General features: G+C 44.2%; 1 protein-coding gene across 3 annotated transcripts in view; it reads right to left on the reverse strand.

Annotated features, from left to right (window-relative positions):
* LOC102572691 (BEN domain-containing protein 5) overlaps positions 1-12469 on the reverse strand; it is a 1452508-nt gene that overhangs the window by 826082 nt on the left and 613957 nt on the right. For all 3 annotated transcript variants that reach the window (XR_009462307.1, XM_059727817.1, XM_059727816.1), the window contains exon 5: positions 1132-1348. Coding sequence is in view for 2 of the 3 variants with exons in the window: in XM_059727817.1 (XP_059583800.1) it covers positions 1132-1348 (217 nt within the window). In the remaining variant the exon portion in view is untranslated. The remainder of the gene's footprint in view (positions 1-1131; positions 1349-12469) is intronic.

Here is a 12469-nt window from a genome sequence, read left to right on the forward strand (position 1 = left end):
TGATGTTTTCTTCTGTTAATTCTTCATTTCGTTTTTGATTTTATTTGCGAATGGCTTTAGAGCGAGTGACAACAGCCAGGCTGCCCGCTCTGAGGCACAAGGCCCTTTACTATTCTCACGGCTTTATCACGAGTCCCCAGGTATCTGGTGGGTTTTTAATTTCAAGCTCCAGCTGCTGGAGTCAGGGAACTAAATGAGAGTTTCAGGGGCTTTTTAATATCAACAAGTCAATAGAAACTGGCTTGCATTTGTGATCGCAGAGAAGAAGTCTAAAAACGTGAGGCAAGCGTGCCCTGATGCAAGGCAAATATACTAGAAAGGCTTAGATAGCAGAGGGCAAAATTAAAAAAACACCCCAACATCTATTAAGAAAAACTAAATAAAATCCTCAGAATTTCTAAACTAATGTAATGATTCTTGGGGCTTGAGTTGGGCATTGAGACTGTTTGAGGCTGGTGATACTTTTATACAAAGAACTGTTACGGCCCGAAGAACAGAAACCTGTCCTTACCCACAAACCCTGCTCTAATCCTGCCCGGGAAGAACCCCGCATTGGGGTGCAAGAATGCGTGTAGTCTCCACAAGCCGTGTCTGTTTAAGCTAACTATGGTGGCACTGTATTTTTCACGGGGCCAGTCTGATCCAGACTGGGGCTATCAATCCCATTTCACAAAACCTATCAACATCTTTATTTAAGATAAATGCACATTTCTTTTATTAAAAATAGCATGTGTACATTAATAATAAAGGCTATATACCCTCCTCCCAAAGCAATCTATCGGTTTCTGAACAGGCAGTCTGATCTCGTGGACGGAGAGAGGATTTCAGGAATCCAATTTCTTCAGTAAAGCTGTTTCGGTTTCTTCATTTAATGTCTTTAGAGGCGAATTGATCCTACATGGTAATTTTAGTGTTGTACTACATGTCGCAGAGGAGATATTTTATGTGAAATTAAATTAGCATTTGTCTATATTTCACCATGCAACCAAGCTGGCTCATGTGTCATTGATAGCAGTAAAACAAATATGTGTGTGTGTACTTTTGCAGGGATGATGAATGTTACTGTATAACCATTTAAGGGCAGACATCCATAATGAAGCATACCAGTCAGCAAACATGCTTAGTACTTACCACACTGAGTCCTAGCAATTCCCTGCAAAAGTAGTCCATGTTCCTCCGTTGTAGGTTGTCAAGATAGTGTTGAAGCCGAGTATACGTGTAGGGGTAGCAGTAGGCAAATTGGTAAATGTCATCCTCTCGGTCAAAGCAAAAAGCAAATGACATGACATAGTTTTTCCTGTGGTCTGGACAGCGATAATAATATACATTTTTAGGTGGCAGCCTTTGCCTAAAAAAAACAAAAACAAAATACACATACACAGAGGCATGAGAAATGTCATCAGTTTAAATGCTACAGAAAGACTAACTATCTCAAACTTATTATGGAAACCAACTGGAAGTTTTACTGGCTCAGAAATCAGTAGCTGGCTAGTAAACGTGTCACTGCAGAACTGGCCAGTCAACCTCTTCAAAGGACACTTTGGAGCCCATTCATATACTATATGAAAAAGGTCTGGGTACCGAGGCTTGAGGTAGGTTTGTTGACCATTGCTGTGGTTAGAGTTTACATAGATATACCCAGACTTGCTTTAAACTGGCTCGTTCGGGCAGGGCTGCGAGCACAGCCCGGTACCGGTGTAGCATGGTAGGTAGCTTGAAGACTCTATGCAAGTCGCACCTTTGCCTGCAGGATCGGTTTAGCCTTTCATGTCTAAGGGCTGGGGGTAAAGCATAGTTCATAAGACAGGCTCTGGGCTGAACCTCAGGACATTTCTGTATCCCAACCAAGTTTACTGGGAAGGAGATATACAGGCACGTCACACAGGAGTGGCAGTGTAGTGGAACGACCCATGTAGTGGAACAACCCTAGCAATTCTCTCTCCTAAGGCAACCAATTGACCCCTGATTATAAAAGTAAGGGAGGAAAGGGGAGTTTGGCCAGTTCCAGAGTGGATGACTGTAGCCCTAGACACCATGTATATCAAAATGCAAATGCAGTATAATAAATAACTATAGTTGAGGAACTTCCATTGAGGTTAGCAATATTGCATGTACTAAGGGGGTAATAAATGCCGATGTTTAGCCCTGCCAGAACTCTCTCATGCACCCAGTTTCAACGGTTCTCTTATTTCTCAATAGAAATGTGACATATTTTGCAGATATGAACCCAGTTTGTGTTCCATAGACGGATGCTGTTCAGTCTCTCTATATACGCCCACTCTTTGCTTTGGACACAGGTTCTCTACCTTTATCTAGATAGGCAGATTCTCCAGTCATACCATGTTCTTGCAATTTAATGCTACTAATTTACCAGCCGTGTTTGGCAACAAACCGCTATAGTCCTGCAGACTCCAACTAATTCAATTATACAATATTATAAACAGTTCTCATCTAATGATTGTAGCAGATCTCAGCTAAACTAGGATTACGGGGAGGGAAAACATAATGAGATTTATAGACATAGCAATAGTAACGTGTCTTTTTTTTTTTTTTTTTTTTTTGTAATACTTCCGAGAAGCTGGAGTACAGCAGAGCATCAGTTTTGGCCTTTCATTGTTAATATGAAGTAGAGAACAAAACCCTCTCATTATGCAAAGGGATGTGTTTGCCAATTAGCAGCAGTTAAGGAGTATGATCAGTAAGACATGGGAGCCACAATGAGAAACAGAAAGGAACTGAAATGTTCTTGGAAAAGTACAAAGAAGAGCCAGTGATGCAGTTAATTAGAGTTGAAATAAGAATTATTTGCCCCTTTTTATTGCCCTGATTCTTGAACACTCCAGGCGTCAAGAGCTTACTTCGGTATTTGTGGGTTTAGTAAGACTTTTCCTTACCGTGGAGATCCGGCGCTAACCAAGTGGAAATAATTTCTGAAGCCACAAATGTGAAAGATGGAAAAAAAAATACTTTTCAATTTTTTAAAAGTAGAGTGGGGAAAAGAACTGCTACCAGCCGTCTGCGTAACGTACCCAAACCTAATAGGTTCCTCAAGTATCTGAACATATTTCTATCATTCACCCTGACTCTGGAGTGCAATAGGACATCCCTCATTTGATCTCAAATCAAGCAGATGATATGGCAGTGGGTAAATGTATTCTAGCTCCCTGTTCTCAAACCGTAATGCAAGCTTAAATGGTATAATGCTGAGTCGTTGAACTTTATTTGTTTCCAAATTAGCATATGGGGAAATAACAAAGGGCAGGCCTTACTTCATGCAATAAAAAAATTGCATGTAAAATGAGACGGGCAGAAAGAAATTTGGGATTCCAGAAAGGGCTGCGCTAATTGAAATTCATCTGTGGATAGTTAATGTTTTGAATGACACATGGCTCTGCTTGGTTCAATAACTTTGTACTTTTAAGCAAGTTTAGGACAACTTTGGTTAATGTATTAAATGTACTTTCGATATTTCACTCCCTTTCCCCCTCATTATAGAAGCTAAGCATCTGTTTTATTATCCACTTTGACACACCGCTTTATGGCTGCATTTGGCTATTATGGCTAATCTCAATGTCTAGGACATCTGGTATTGACATTTCACTATCTGGTGTCTAACACAGCAGCAGAAACCAACCTCGGTTCCCAGGTTTAAATCTACCCTCTCAAGGCAGAAAGTACCCAAACTCTTAATTCAAACCATATCTTCCAAAAATAATTATAATAGTACTCCTGTCAGTGCTAATCTATTCTTATCTCTCCCAGCACTTTGTCACAGCTAATCTGTTTGTGAGTCATATGGAGAAAGAGAGTTAGTGTTTAGATACCGACAACGCATCTTTACACACAGGAGCCTAATCAGATTCAGATCTTATCTGGGAATTAAAAAAAAAAGGGGGGGGGAGGGGGAGAAAGAAAAGAGACACAGCACTAGATATCACCAACTGAGCGTTTGATAACGAAGAGACATCGTTCAGTTCTTGAATTAACCTTTGTGTCCTAGACGCACTATTGTTTACTCTTCCTCCTTTTTTGTTCGATGCCTTCTGGAAAAGGACACCCACACACTGTGGCAGCAGCTGCTCCTATTAATTTAAAGCTATTACAAAAATTAAAATTAAACCCAATTACTTTGGCTGGTTTATAGCCGGAGAACGGCTTAGTCTGATTGTTCCCTCTGGTTATGGACAAAAACAATATTCCTACCTACAGCCAGCTGCCAGCAGAATACTAATGCATCCCGGGCCTGCCAGGACGTATTCGGAATGCAGAATTTAACTGCATTTCTGAGTAGAGAAAAATATCTTATCGAGGATCTGCAGAAATGCACCAAGTTCTTAGACTGTAGGTCACGAAGCAGTTGGTTCCTGGTAAGAGCCAGGGAAGGAAACCGAGAGAGGAAACGTAATGCTCGTATTTGTCATTTTGCATTTCCAGGCATTAAACACTCGCAAACGTGTCCTGCTAATTGCTGCACAAGCGCCCGCATCGCATCGCTACGGAGGGGCTAGTTAAAGGAAAACCCTCATGAATCTGGAAAGCGTCTTTTGAACCACTCATTCTCGGTTTGTTTTTCGAAGTGAATTACGCAGACACTGTTGAATATTATGCATTCATTTGGGGGGTTGGGTGAGGGGGAGGGATGACCCACCTTGGCTGCCTAGTTTGTAAGGATAAATGCCAAAACCCATTAAGAGTGGGTAGCGCTGGAGGCATAGTGAGCTCCTGCAGTGCCTTGGGAAGCGTGCTGCTTGCTGGGGAGCAAGAAGGGAAACTCCCCCGAGGAGCAGGGTGAACTGGGAAAAAATGCCCCTGCCCCATTGAGAGGCTTTGCTATGGCAGACGCTGCCCCAGACTGCCAAGCCATTGAAGCTAGGCATCCCTTTGTCCCACAGTGCCTGGGGGGAAGGGGTTGAATTGAATGGCACCCCTTCCCAGCATTTTTGCCATGGGAGGAGCAGTTCTGTGCCCAGTAGGGCAAACAGGGCACCAGGGACAATGCCCAGGGAGCCATTCTGCAGCAAAGCCCACTGCATCCCCATATAGTATGAAACACAGGGCTGCCTGGCTTCTAAGGCTGGGTGGCATGGGGCTGCACCTGCTGGAAGAAATGCTTCCAGGGTTGTGGGGGGGGGAAGAGTCTGGCATCCCCCTTAAGCTGGCACCTGGGGCAGGTGCCCCACTCACCCTGCACAGGGAAAGAGCTTTCCAGTACTCCAGGGAGAAGACATCACGTGGCCACAGAGGGGTTTTCCAAGCCAGAGCCAAAAAAATGCACGCCTACACTGCCTTAGTTTTATGCCAGGAAGCATCTTGGCAACTGCTACCTCCCCAAACGAAAGGACAACTCGCTCCACTGTGGCACCAGGCACCACTTGCATAAGCTCTTTCTCTTGCAAAGTGTATTTGCCACCTAGCAAAACATTATTTCTAATCCCTGCATGGGTTTGGTACCTGGAGCAGCAAAGAGTATGTGTACGTCCATTAGATGCATGGACTAGAGACAGACATTACAAATAAACTAGTTTAAACCTGTAACAGAACATAAGTATAGTGCCCATAAGCCCATTTCAAAATGGCTGAAACTAGTTTAAGATAAACCTGGTTGAATGCAGTATCAGACTTAACTGATTTGGGTCAATCCGGTTTATGCAATGTCTGTCCCAGACCATGGTGATCCAGAACACAGGTCTGAGCTCTGCACAGCACAGTGCAGGAAGATCTTTCACAACCACCTAGAGCAGTCACGTTCAACCTGTGGTCACCGACTATGTCTAAGGGGTCTGCAAAAGATGACTGTGATCAATCAAAAGCATGTGAATTCCACACTTACAATTCAAAGGAGTCTGCATCTCCGTACAAAATTTCCAAAGGGGTCCGCACCTCCATTCACATTTTTTAGGGGCCCACAAAGGCAAAAAGGGTACAAAACCACTGATCTAGAGCATATGGACTCTTAGGGGAAACTCTTGTTTAAGTCATTGTTAAAATTATTTTGTAGGGCTAGAGTTTCACCCCTGAGTTCCTATGATGAGCATCTACATTTCCTAGGCAAACTTAAAAATCCATGCGACATACACAATGCACCTCCACTTGAACCTAAAACGTAACTTTGTCACGTGCCCCGTCTCGTCTCTGGTGGCTTTGTTTACCCTTAAATATTTTGACCATCATGGCTTTGGGGAATAAGCCTTTGGGGGAAGGAAGATACTCTCTCTCTGTTCTGGGTTTGTGTTTGTGAGGGACATAACGCACCTGGATCAATAACTGCAGATCCTAGGTTCTACCATGTACACATTATCAGGAAATAAGAGTTTAGAGTTTTTCCTAACACCCAACCAAATTTGGAATCGCTTCACCAGGCAACAGACCCAATGACTTTAAGAAGCGCCCAAACATTGTCCGCAGTCCCCCTATACAAGCATGCTCGTCTTCCAGCGAGTAGGGAAGTCGTCAGTGGATCCACAGATGACTGAGGAGGCTGATCTGAGAGATGTATGCTCAACTCCAGATGTGGCAAATAGTTACATAAGGAAGGAGTGATGTCGGGCCACGGCTCTTTCCTTTTGCCTCTCTCACTTATCTGCCTCTATATGGAAGCGGGTTTGCTCAAAATGGTCAACGCCTTGTATTTCACAGCGCCATTGGGGATGCTCAAGTCTCCTAGGTATTGATATTAATATCACATGTCTTCAGATTGGCCTCCAAGGTGTCCTTGAATCTCTTCTTTTGCCCAACTCTGGAGCACTGACCAGTTGGGAATATAGGACCAGAGTATTGGAGTCTAAACACTGTTAACATGAAACTTGCATAAAATTTATTTAATCCCTGGTATGATCAAGATCGGGTCAAGGATAGCATAGTTTGTAAACTTCAAGGTAAAAAAAAAAAACAGGAATTTTTAGAGGAAAAACAAAAAGTTACAGGGATCAGTGACTGAATAAAAACTGGCTTACAGAAAAGGGAATAAGTAAATGCGACTCCAAGGCAGTGCCAGCAGCGGTGGCACACCGTGGTAGGGATTCTCAGCTACCATCAGTTTGCAGAGGTAGAGAGAGTGCAGCAAATTAGCAAACTTTAGAGATTTTCTTAAGGAGCTGTTGGAGATGGCCTGGAACCAAAACCTCAGAGCGTAAAATCCCAAAGCTTTAATGAGGTTGAATCCTGTGCTGGGCTTGTATTTCAAAAATTTGCAAACAACCTCAAGCTTTCTAATGGCCTGTCCCAAAGCCCCACATCTGGACACTCCTGCCTCTCTAAGGGTTCAAAGCCAAATCTTACACCTTGACATGAAAACTTATTAACTACAGAAGTCCAGCCACCTCAGGAGAAAATATAAGCAAGTTATTCATGCACTAAACCCCCTCCTTTTCTTCAAGGAGGCATCCTCTTTTCCAACGGGGGGCCTTGCTGTTTATTTTTCCTTTTAGCCCGAGTCATTATTTTTCTTTTCACTTATTACTGACAACACGTAGAGCTGACCATTGTGACGATCGCAAGCTTACTGGTGGCAACATGGGTTCCTGGGGTTTTTGCAGCTGAGAACGTCATACTCGATTCACAGAGCATGGAGCGATAGTGGGTTTTGCGGGTGGAAAGAAGCGTTCTTCACAGAAAGCAAAATGTTTCTTGGCACAGCTGACTCGAGCGGTTTCAGGCACTGAGCAATAATAGTCTTGCTTTTGCTCTTGCTAGTATTAATTAGAATGGACTCTGAATATATTTCTTTTCTTAAGCAACCCAGCTGTGCAACTCAAGTTTTCTACTTCTACAAGTATCTGGTTTCTTCTCCTTGAGTATAAAAATCAAAGTTACATGTACATCATGGGTTTTCTTAAAATTTAGAAATCTGCAGTTTGAGTGTGTTACCAAGCATGCAGACAAGGTTCTTTGGGTGAATTTGATATCTTTTATTAGACCAACCCTACACCTCTGTTCCCAAGCATGCAGCTTTCAGGGGTTAATGTTAAGTGAAATAATTACACGAACTCAATGACGATTGCTTGGTAATAGAAACAATTAACTGAACTTTGCAAAGATCGCTTGCTACCTGTCTGCATTCTTTACAACTTAAAGAAAAAGAAGGAGAAGGAATCCATTTTTAGAAGCATTAATGTTTTGGAGGATTTCTTTGTCTAAGTGATGAATCTGGGGAATGTGTAAGTACTTCACTGGTATAATAAAACCTTATGGTTTTATGCCTTATGGCAGGGCAGGTTTCTTAGAAGGCCTGATCCTACTCCATTTCTGTAACTGGGAGAAAAATACATTTCATAGCAGTTATGACAGTAGAGAAGGCCGGGAAAACCTTCTAAGAGTAAGTTCACGCTATTCAAAAGTGTAGGGTCAGCTAAATCATACCCCAAAATGCTGCTTGCAAGGAATGATCTGGTTGCACTTCAAACACACACCTAGGGCACATTTTATAGGAATATGTTAGGAAGCCCCTTTAGACAAGAAATAAATTGCTCTTTCAACAAATGTAAAGGTCTAAAATGGGAACATTCGGCAGCAGAGGGAAACAATGAATAGAAAATAACAACAGGGGATGTCTTTTCTTCTGTGCTTGCACAGCACCTAGGACAACGAGCATCTTCTTCGTTACCAGGGCTTCTGGGTAGCATGGCAATACGAATAATAGCAGTTACCATGAAAGTATCCTAACTAGCACCAGTCATTAGGAAATAATGGCAGTCATCACCAGTAAAAGCGATGAGAAATGTTAAGGCCAACACATGCTATGAAGGAAGGGTATCAAAGTAAATTTTTTGCTAAGGGCAGGAAAGGTCCAACCCCTATGATACACAGCACTGATTACCTGCTACCCGATAACACTGGCAGCAGAGAGAGAAGAGAAAAAATGAAATAAAACGTTGGCCCAGGTATTTGGTGCTTAGTGGTACTCTTAACCCCTTTCATTGCCATGCCCACTTGCCCTAGTTGTGCCACTCAGCAGGATAAACGTATCCTAACATAAGGAAAAAGCAACTACATGTATTTTTTGCCAAAAAAACCAAAAATCCTCGCATGACCTTTATCAACAGCTGCATCAGGCTCATATGGGTGAAGAAAAGAGTAATGGACTGCTCCTTGATTTACCTGTATCACACAGCTCTCTGCATATTGTGTGCAGAGGTCTGAATAGGTGCAAGCTGTTTGCAAAGGTGAAACACCCCGTCTGCAGTGTTTGCACAGGCTCACACTAACTACACTGACTTCAGTGCCACGGGACTGAGGGACACGGGCCAGAAAGCGAATAGGCCATCTGTGCTGACCTTCCCCTTACTGGAGCTACTGGGAGCACCCAGCAGACCTTCTGCCCCTACTCACCCTACATGGTGAGATGGAGTTTGGCAAGAACTGGCTATGATGATTTATCGGGTTGCTTTACGTCCTATAAACCCCAGCATAATTGGGAGCCTGTTTTCTCTTTTTTCCATAGGTGGTGTACTGATCCTAAGTCTACATGTGACAGATGGGCCCCAGGCTTGCCACAGCATCCCCTTCTCACAAAGGCTCAATAGTGTATACCTCCAGGGACTTGTCCGATGCTAAAGGCATCCTGAACATTTCTAACCGGCAGCAAGTGCAAGGGGCCTTTTTAGCAGACAAGCAGCAGGTTTACCTTATTTCCTCTCCCTTGAATGCTTCCTTCCCCAGCAATCAAAGCTATATTCCCTCCTTCACCTTCTCTTTATTCTGGCCGCTCACTTAAGCTACACTGTGGTGGCTTCCCTCTGGGGCAGTAAGCCTCCAGCACCATAATTATTCCGGAGAAACTCTGTTTAAACTGCAGGGATAATGAATGGTGCTCATTTTTGTCATACTTGAAGTATGATTTGCCTACTGACCGTGAGTGTGCCAGCCATTTATTCCCGGGTTAGTGATATTCCCTGGTACATGCAAGGGAAGGGGGTCTGGGCTGGGGTTAGTAAATATGCTTTCCAGACAAATGCTACATGGTTCTAGGATCTGGAAATCCCGACCCCTCTCAAAGTTCAGGAGTAGGTACGTGGGGTGTCACAGCCACTCACCCCCACCGTCCTATATTGAGGAAATTCAACAGAGGGGAGCCAAAGGAGGGTTTCGTGGCACAGAAGCATTGCAACATGGGTGGGGAAGAAATCATCTGTCCGGATGCAGCCCTGCAACACTTCTGAAGATTTTGAAACCAGGGAGATATAAAGAAACTAGAAGCAATTGAGAAAGCAGCAATCTCAATGATGGGGGGCAGCAGAAAGACTGATTTGTGAAAACATCGGAAAGAACTAAACGTGGCATGAGTAGGGTCTGCCACAAATATCCCGGGATGAGAAGAGGCCATGCACATCTGAGACCCACCTGGCATTGCTTTCTTCCCATGCTCTCTCTTCGCATCCACCTGTTGACCCATTAGAAATTCAAGCGATACCCGCGTACCCTGTTGTAAAAGAACTGGCTTCCACTGATAACTGCCGGGAGATTAAGGCTAGAAGACAGATGGAGGATACCAGTACAAAGGAAAGAGAAAGCATCCAACCTGAAGAAAAGGTGGGTTAGTAATTGGACCTGAGGGGACTGGAGGCAGACAGGTGGAAAATGAAGACGGGAGGGGGGTGGGAAGAGGAGACGAAGAGAAGCAAACAAGAGCGCTCTGGTTCAGCGTGTGGTAGAACAGGGAGCAGTCCAGACAGGAAGGGAATAAAATTAATGGCTCAGTAGGCCGTTCTCCTCTCTGACTCTTAAACTGGAACTGGAGAAAATCCAGAAATATCTGGATTCATATATGGGATGGGAGAGAAAGTAATTAAGATTGACATAAGTTCTGAGAAAAGAGGCACACGCCAGGGAACAGGTTGCTATGCAAGGCATTCCTATCCGGACCCAGGATGCACTTTCTAATTAACTTTCACTGGAACATCCAACTCCGCGAACACACAAGGTATTTCACTAATGGCTTACCATTATCTTGGTATTATTTTATACTCCCAGCCCCTCTCCTCTACCCACACCGTTTCCTCCATGAATCCCTCTCCAGCCCTAGAATAACCTGATCCATCCTACCAACAGAGGAAGGATGATTGGCTGGAGGATGCCTTAATGTGGTGATTTGAAGTGTAAAGAGTGTCCCTGCCCCTGCAGGGTTGCAAGTTCACACTGGCCAGGGAGCGAGAGCCCAGCCTCGGTCCAAAACCCCATTCCCTGCACTGCACTGCCCATAGACCACTGGGTCAGCTCTAATAGTCTCTTAGTCTCAATTACCTAATTAGCCTTTTCTTCACTTTCCCCTTCTCCCTTCCCCATCTGTTCATCTATTCCCTCTCCCCATTCTTCTGCGAGAATTATTTTTAAAATCCATGTGAACTGCATTTAGGTTATTCTCAGATGACTTCCCCTTCATGCAAGGATAACTCATCAGTCTCAGAAGAGCTCAGAGCTGCGGCACAATTTAGGTAGTGCCTGAATGTTAAACTCACGTTCAAACGCTGACGATTTCACACACACCAAAATATTTGTAGGGTGGGGATTTCTAACTTGTTGTGCAACTTGGATACATGATCCAGATAGCTATCGGTTAGACTTGGCTCTGAGGTTGTCTTTTTTTTAAATGGTCGTAGTTTGTGGCCTCGGGAAGACAACTGGACCATCTATCCTGCTACCTTTCCTAGTCCACCCTTTAGCCCAAACCCACCAACCATCCACAGTACAAACCCCTTTAGCTCCCACCCATCAGTAGTCCAGCCTGCCCTCAGAAGCCCTCCTAAGCCGGAGGGCCTGAGCCTCCCCACTTCTTCCCCACCCCGCCACCGGACACGCAAGCACTGCACGGCACAGGGCAGGAAGCCTTGGCTCTACTGCCCATAATTAGTCAAGCACGGGAGAGAAAATAAATGGGTCCCTGAATGGCTCTGAGTTTCCTGTGTCTGATCTTCTAGCAATCAGTCTCCCCACTTTTTGGCTCCCCCAGGTTTTCTGCATGCTAATCTAGCAAGGTAGTACAGATGGTGAGGAGTGGCTCATGTGGCTGTTGAATAAGGGTCTTCAGCTCACTCCAAAATAAGAGATGTAGGCATAAACCACTTATACCCCGGTCTGCGAAGACTGGCCTTAACTGTGTTTACTCCCAAAAAGTCCGGATGTTTTTGAAAGAAGACATATAGGTATTGTAACACTAAAGGAACATAGGACTGGGCACAATGGACAGGCCTGGGTAACGCAGCACTGACTGAGGGTAGCACCAGGTGCCCCAGAAGGAGAGATGGGGCCCTTTGGTCAGCAGATGGGTGAAGCTCATCCCCTGCGTTAGGTCCTGCCCTGATCTCTCAAGGTTAGCGATTGCCTTACACCCTGAAGCCTGAGTTTTCAGCCTTTGGGAAGGCTCGCTGTTGTCATCCATTATTCTTCCCCTTCCTAACATCTTGTTAAGCTTAACCGGCTGCAACATTACACCTGAATTACGCATTTAAAAAGCAGTAACACATTAAAAACAACG

Source organism: Alligator mississippiensis, chromosome 5, assembly GCF_030867095.1.
Source record: "Alligator mississippiensis isolate rAllMis1 chromosome 5, rAllMis1, whole genome shotgun sequence".
Taxonomy (NCBI): Eukaryota; Metazoa; Chordata; order Crocodylia; family Alligatoridae; genus Alligator; species Alligator mississippiensis.